Genomic DNA, 7,810 nt, shown 5'->3' on the forward strand with positions numbered 1-7,810 from the left:
TCAAAATATTTCTCTTTCCAATTTGTCTTTCGTCAGCTGTACAAATAGTGGACTCTTCAAGTACTTTTTGCTTAATGGAGGTGAGGATAAATTTTGGAAAGTATTTAGGTTAAAACTGCAACATGGCTAAAACGAAAAACTAGAACCAAATTGTCAGATGCAAATGAGGAACATACAGTCAAGTTACCAAGACCTGGCAAGTTATTACCTGTCAGCAGAGCCCCACATATTGTCCATGGTTATGCTCTAACACTTGGCAGAGGCAAAACATCTCCACTTTTCTTAAATGCACTTTGTTGCAGATGAGGCTAAGCTGAGTGACCTCTTTTGCCAATAGCTGGGAGCACACACAGCCCAGCTCGTCAGATGCTCTTGGCTGCGGTGAGCAGGAGAGGGCCTGGAGGCCCGGCTAGGCCTGCACTCCTGATCCCCTTGTCCTGTTCTTCACACCATGGCTGTGGTTTGTTCCACTCTAACTCTCTCAAGAAAAGCTGCTATGGTTAGCCAGAGTGGTGTGAGGACAAGCCAGCCTACACCACTTGGCCTGCTTTTACTTAGCAGCGTAGATACAGCCTGATACAGCAAGTATCAACTGAAGGTCATGTCTGCAAGGGTGTCCTGCTGTGAGTAGGGTTGCTAGTGCTGCCCTGACAGTGAGACTGCCAGTTGAGTTAGGAGAGCACAGCCTGAAGAGGTGATGCTTCCCTCTGCCCTTCCAGAAACACCATCTCTGTTTTGCTTGCCTGGATCAGCTGGAAGTGCAGGAACCATCACAGGCAGCTGGAGGTGAAGGAGGAGCCCAACAGTGCATCCTCATGGAGGTGCTTTTGCAACTCTTCTGTTGATGGTCAGCTTTGCAGGGTTCCCACCTTTCAGGTGCCTCAGGAGCTATCTTCATGGCTAGATCTGAGAGCCCAAACCCACCCGACAGTAGGTGTCACAGGAGAAGGGTGCTTGGCTTTAGGACTGGAGGGCAAGGGGAGAAGGACAGACATGCAGCAGTCTCTTACAGATATATAGCCATGGCTGATCACATAGCTGTCATTAATCACCAATGACAGCACCAAACTCCCTCCCTAGCAATGAAGGGACTGTCTCAGAGGTAGTCATCGGCAGTGCAGAGACCCAAAGCCATCTAAAGCTCAGAGAGCTGGCTGCTGTGCCAACAGGCGCTGCAGATTTGGCTCCTTATTTTGCTGTCTGTAGATCCCAGTGTGATAGGGAGCCCTATAAAATGTAAAATCTACTGTTTAAGTATTCTTTGGACAGTTTGGCATATCTTTCAAATTATGAAATTTTGATCAAAATTCAAAATTCAGGTTTCAGTTTTGAATTCTAAGACTTCTGAAAAATCAGCTTTTATAAAGGCATGTGGCCATGCACAAACCTCCTCTAAAATAAATATGTTACAGAAACACCTTTGTCTGAGTCAAAAAATGCAATGGGAAAAAATACTTCAAGGTAAGTAAGCTAGGTTTAAGCATTGTGTGATCATCAATCCTTAAACCTCTTCTTGTTCTCAACAGAAATATGTTTGTCCCTGATCTGTTCCACATTCGGCCTGTTGTACCAGGAAATTCCAGGCACTGGCTCTCAGCAAAGACAAAAACCCAGATTAGCCAGCTAGTAATCTCGTCTACTGTCATAACATCGTAACAGCATGGTAACCCCTCAGAACTCGTCATCACGCTGTACCGCTTGGTCAGTGGCATTGTTTCAGCTTGAGCTACAGGACTGCAAATTGAATTGTGTCTCTTGATAATTACACTGTGAAACGTCACATTGAAATATGGTGTTGAACTTTAAAACAGTAACCCTTAAAATAATGAAATAAAAAGCTCAGCTGACAGGCTGATTGCCTTGTAATCAATGTATCAAACTTACCACTTTACAGGTAAAAATCAGAAAAAAAGAGTGAACATTAATTGAAGGATGGACAAATGTTCCAATTTAGTGTGTCTTGTGGGATTTTGTTTTAAACATCCCCCGATTATTTACAGTACTTCAGGCATTTTCCTTATCAGATCATCTCCCATGGCAGTAATTTTAGGTTTCATTTTGTGCTTGAGAACTGGGGCACGGAAGTGCAGCCTAGTAAAACCCAGAAGAATAATGCAGCCAAGTGTTTTGCAGGTGAAAAAAGTCATTCCAGCCTCATTCATCCTCAGGTTTTCCTGCTCATTTTCTCAGTCTGTCTTTGCTGTTCCCTTGCTCTGTTAGTTTGGAAAGCAGCTCAGATCCTTCATTATTTCTAAAGTTCATTGAGTTCTGTGCCTGGAAAGCGATTTAGAAATAGTACGTGGTCTCGCTTCTGCAACAACTAGATATACCTTTGTGGTCTTTCAGTTTGCCGTCAAGTAGTGTCTAAGGATTCTTAAGACGGAAAGGGCTTGCTCTTACCCTGGGTAAACTTTTGTGCTTCAGTGAACATTCACGATGCCAGCATGTCCCAAGTATCTCGGGTGTGATTAGTGCTGCGGCGGGGACCCAACAGCTCCCAACCCGCTGCCAGCGCAGCGAATGCTTGACCTGCTATGGAGAGCTGGAAACTCACTCGGTTTCAACAGCCTTCACTTGGTCCTTCACCGTCAGCCCGACGGTGAGCAGAAGCAGCTGCACTCGTGGTGTAATACTCTTTTGCAGTCTGTTTCTCAGCAAGTCAAAGACCTGTAGGCGTTGTCAGACAGACTGTTTTTCTAGAAAGGACCCAAGTTTTCCAATAGAAGGTCACTTCATTGCCTTCAAGTGTAGGCAGGGATATCTGCAGCTTTGGGGCTCCAGAATGCAGCCCCTCCTATCGCTGTCTCCTCTCAGATCAAGACCTGCCATAAAACATGACTTAATTAGTTTCTTGTCAAATGTCAAATTTCCCCCATCCATGTTCCTTCTCGTTTTACAGTTGTATGTAATATCATACCATTTTCCATCCTTTTTTATAATTTTTGTAAATAATTCCAGAGAAGGAACACATACAAGAGACACAGACTCCTAGTGACGCGTACAAGGGAGTCTTCCTCTCCCAAGGGTGAGGAGCCCCTGAAGCGAGCTGCTGCAGGGCAGGACCAGATGGTGAAGAGGATGATGGCAGATATGGAGAGAGGGTGGCTGAAGCCATCTGAAAGCCAGTGGGATTTTGGTCATGGCTTTCTTTGAACACGCAGCCCACAGTGTATTGCCAGCCCTGACGTGTGCATGTCTTTACTGGCATAACAGTGTAGGGGATGAGTGGGTGCAGCTGGGACTCTCCAAAGTATTCCTAAGTCTTCAAACACCTTTTCTTCTTCCCTGTATTTTTTTCACAGGCAGTAGAGTAGGATTCCTTGGGGCTCACAGCAAGGGGATGATAAAAGTGAGGCTGAAGGCCTTTACCTCCAGCGGATCATTAATAGTCTGTTAATACTGTACTGCAAAGTCAGCGGTGTTGCTCTTCATAGAACACAGAGTCTGCAAAAATACAGGGTGTTTTATGTAGGAGCACCCAAATGACTTGCCAGGTGCTTCAAAGTCAAGCAAGGAGTCTCCCCTGCTTTTGGTAAAATGCAAAAGCAGTGGGGTAGGAGGGAAGAGGTGCAATGCAACGGAGGATGTGATCACCTGGAAACTGTTCACACGCTGCAAATCTTTTTGTACAGGCTTTTGTTCAAAAATAAGAACTGGTATTCTGGGAGGGGACATGCTACTGACTCACCTGCTGCAGATAAAAGTGGAAAGCATTATCTCATGATAGACTGGCAAGTATACCAGCTGATGAATAATCTTTCTGATTTTCCTTCAAGAAGTGAATTCCTCTGAGTAAATGAAAACCTTTATTTTTCCTCTTACATCATGAGGAATATGCATTTTCCTGGAACTTAAATTTCATTTCTTCTTTGAATGCTGTTTGAAAAGGAAAGCGAAATCCAGCATCATGAGTAGCAAGGTGGAGCTCACCTTGCCCTGCTCCTGGGGCAGCTGTCCTAGTGATATCTGTGGAAGCAGCAAACATTTGCTTTCTGGGGCTTATTACACATGCACGTGTTGTTGTACCCCACTGTCTCTTTACGAACTCCGTCTCTCAGTGACCAGCAAAGTGAGAGGTATTGTCTCTTGTGTTAAAAGTTGACCTTATCTCAGTAAATGCTGGATATGTCGATACTGCCCTTGTGGTGAGTTGGCCTTGGCTGACTGCTGGACACCCACCCAGTTGCTCTCTCACTACCCCTCCTCAGCAGCACAGGGGAGAAAATAAGATGAAAAAGCTTATATGTAGAGGTAAAGACAGGGAAGTCACTTACCAGTTACTGTCATAGGCAAAACAGACTCAACTTGGGGAAAATGTTTTAATATATTTCCAATTAATATATTTCCAATTCCATTCCCAGTTGAATGGTGAGAAGCAGACACAAAAACTAAAACAGGTCGTCCCCCACTCCTTTTTCCCAGGTTCAACTTCACTTCTTCCTTCTACTTCCTCTACCTCCTCCATTCTACCTCCTCACCAAGCAGCGCAGCGGGAATGGAGTAGCGGGGTGGCATTCAGTCCATAACAGTTCCTCTCTCTGCTTCTTCCTCACACATTTCCCTGCTCCAGTGTGAGTCCTTCCCACAGGCTGCAGTCCCTCAGGATAAACCTGCTGCAGCATGGGCTACTCTCCAGGGGACACAGCTCCTGCCAGGAGTGTGCTTGTTCATGCAAGGGCTCTCCATGGGCTGCATCTTCCTTCAGGACATGTCCATTTGCTCCTGCATAGGGTCCTCCATGGCCTGCAGTATGGATATCTGCTCCACTATGGTCCCATCTACAAGATGCAGGGAAATACCCACTTCATCATGAATTTCTGCAGGGGCTGCAGGAATACCTCCCCTCTCTCCTTCTCTGACTGGTGCTCACAGAGCTGTTTCTCACACATTTTTCCTCAGTCCTCACTTCAGGGCAGTGTACATTTTGCCAGAGGTAGCTCCAGCTGTGTGCTGTGGTGGGCCTGTTGGAGCCAACTGGAACTCCCAATAACTTGCCACGGACACCCAGTACAGCGATGCAGCTTGTCTCCCTGAGTCCATTTCTCATTAAAAGACCAAAAGATGAACCGCATTTTCCCTTGGCTTTTCCTTTTGTTTCTTCTGGAGGCGTTTCTCCAGCCATGGCATGAGGTGCACGGCTGGCTCTCTCCATGTCTGATTCAGGGGACCCAGTGAGACTGTGTTTGTCAGCTTGCCCACCCGCTCATTTCTGTAATTAGCAGACCTTGGGTGCTATGTATTAGACAGTAAAAGTGTTTGTAGCTGGTGGCACTTCATCTTCAATACCTAGAAAAGCTTTTTAACTGTGTTTTTAAATAAGAGGTTATGTCACTCCTCTGGACGCCTCGTTCTTCAAGGTGGGAATTGCTTGCATTTGGCCAGATTTGTGAGTTGAAATGTTCTCCATCTAATACATTACACAACAGAGAATAAAGAGTTTCCATTAAAGAGGACTTGAATGGCATTGCTCTGCAAATAATAGGAATAATTTCCTCTTCAAGGTTCATGTTTCTACAATTAAAACTTTTAAATAGTCGAGGAAAGAACAAATTGTTCTACAAGGGGTGCTGCCCAAACCGACTGTGTGAGCCCCTGCCTGAGATGGCTTCAGGAGTAACTTTAGGAGCATGATGCGAACGGGCTGAAGTGCACACACGTGCTGTAACATGCCCTGGCACGTGGTAGTGGTGTCGTCGTGGCCAGCTGCAGAGAAGGCCAGGCCAGGCTGGACCAGACATGCTGCCGACGTGACTTTACCAAGTCAGCAGTGTCTTGTCAGCAGATAATCCAGCACAGAATCCTAAATGTTGGTTACACAGGTGAAAAATCCATGTAATTTGGATATAAAACAACGACCTGATGTGCTTTGGGGTTGTTATGTGCACAGCAGTGTAAAGATGACAAATGCTTCAGGTTTTCCTGTTCTTGCACAGTGTAGAGCAGACTGTGTTGTTTGAATTTTTAATGTGGCTTATTATTTGAACAAAAATCAAGTGTGTTTGTACCAGTCCATGTATATGGCAGATACGTGCTTTAAATTAAGATGTATACGCAAGCAGCCTTAAAGACACAGCAAAACTTAACACTATTTGCTCAGAGCCGAATGGTATAGTCTTCCTTTATCAGAAAAGAGGATTTTCTTTTCCAACCTGCACTTTTTTTCAAGTGGATTTTCAACAAGAAAAGCGTAAAACCCAGAATCGCTCCCTTACTTGCACACATTTAAGAAGCCTACAGCTTAAAAATACTTGAGACTTCAATATGCCAGTTATTAAAATAAAGTTACCATTTTCTTGCAGGAAGTACCTAAATAGTTTTGTTGTATCTTTTTAAAATAATGGAAATAAAAATTATAGACCTTTTCTGAAATCCTATTTCTTGCCACTATCTCCACTGATTTTTTCAAACAAAATGTTGATTCTTCTGCAAATGTTTAAGCCCAGACGTGCTGCAATCTTTTGCTCCTCTGAGGCTTTCTACTAAATAGATAAAGAAGACACTCCAACTTTGTCGTTTTCAAATATTAAAAAAAGACTGATTTACTTCTATCTGCAAGGAGCCTAGGATATCTTTATTCCCTAGATGGCAAATGCAGGAAGAAACCAAACCAATTAGAAGTGTTGAAAGACGTGATTGTAAAATTAAAACCTTGACAACCTAAGATTCATTATGAGAATATGATTGAAGTGGATGTGAGAGATGTAAATATCATCCACCTAGATATTTAGAAATTTCTTGGTTTCTTTAGGAGCCTTGCAGCCAGATACCTTTGTGGACCTAGCCGAAAAGCAGGTGTTAAGTTCCTGTTGAAGTAGACTCCAACAGCTGCCAAGACTTAGCATTAAATAACTTGCTGGGAACTCTATTTCTACATAACGATTCGTGTTAGAGAAAGTCCATGTAACTCAGCCCATGTTGCAATGAGGATATGTCTTTGCAGATTATAATTGCTGATACAAGCTCAGTCTGTATGCCACAGTTCACATACATTTTTAATAAACTTATAATTAGAGCAATTTTGGTCTCCTGCAGGTTCCAGCTTTGGAAATGAAGAGCAAACCACTCCTAAGGCATCCGCGTCTTCTAAAGATGTCCCCAAGGGGAGCAGCAAGAGCACGACGCAGGTACCGAGCAGCACAGCGACTCCACGCAGGAGCTTACTTCCAGCACCAAAAACGGCCGCAGCACCTGCTGGTAAGTGCTCCAAACCTGTACATTTGAAACACCATCTGCATTAGTCTAAGAAATGCAGAAGCCATATTATGATGATATTTTCATCCTTACTCGATTAATTTTCATGCCACTCTTGGGCACAGTGCCAATGTGCTGATTTGGACTCTTTCTGTAGTCTCTTTGAAACACAGTCAACAACACAGCTATAATCTCATTTTGTGAACTATGTCTGGAGCTGAAGACATGTAGCGTCCCTAACTACACATGCCAGAGATTTAACGTGTATATTACTGGTTCTCACCAAACAGCTTTTTGAAAACATTGCATTGCGTTAGAGACCAAAGCATTCCTTTGAGCAGGTAATTCATTGCTGGTCATGCTTACAAGTATGAGAATACTTCCAAGTTGAAGCAATTTATGGTGTTTTTACTCAGAGAGGGAGAAGCACTCAGCAATTACTGTCACAGGCAAAACAGACCCAACTTGGGGAAACTAATTTAATTTATTGCAAATTAAATCAGAGAAATGTATTGAGAAATAGACCTAAATCTTAACACCTTCCCCCCACCCTTCCTTTCTTCCTGACCTCAACTTCTCTCCAAGTTAAGTGGTGCAGGGAGACAGGGAATGGGGGTTG

At 43.9% G+C, this 7,810-nt stretch overlaps 1 protein-coding gene across 1 annotated transcript in view; it reads left to right on the forward strand.

Moving 5' to 3' along the window:
* Nucleotides 1–7,810, forward strand: part of LOC104509481 (microtubule-associated tumor suppressor candidate 2-like) — a gene marked incomplete at its 3' end in the record, with an annotated part of 129,893 nt that overhangs the window by 103,934 nt on the left and 18,149 nt on the right. The window contains exon 4 of the mRNA XM_010151437.1: nt 7,033–7,194. Coding sequence (XP_010149739.1) covers nt 7,033–7,194 — 162 coding nt within the window. The remainder of the gene's footprint in view (nt 1–7,032; nt 7,195–7,810) is intronic.

Source organism: Eurypyga helias, unplaced genomic scaffold (assembly GCF_000690775.1).
Source record: "Eurypyga helias isolate BGI_N326 unplaced genomic scaffold, ASM69077v1 scaffold4985, whole genome shotgun sequence".
Lineage (NCBI taxonomy): Eukaryota > Metazoa > Chordata > Aves > Eurypygiformes > Eurypygidae > Eurypyga > Eurypyga helias.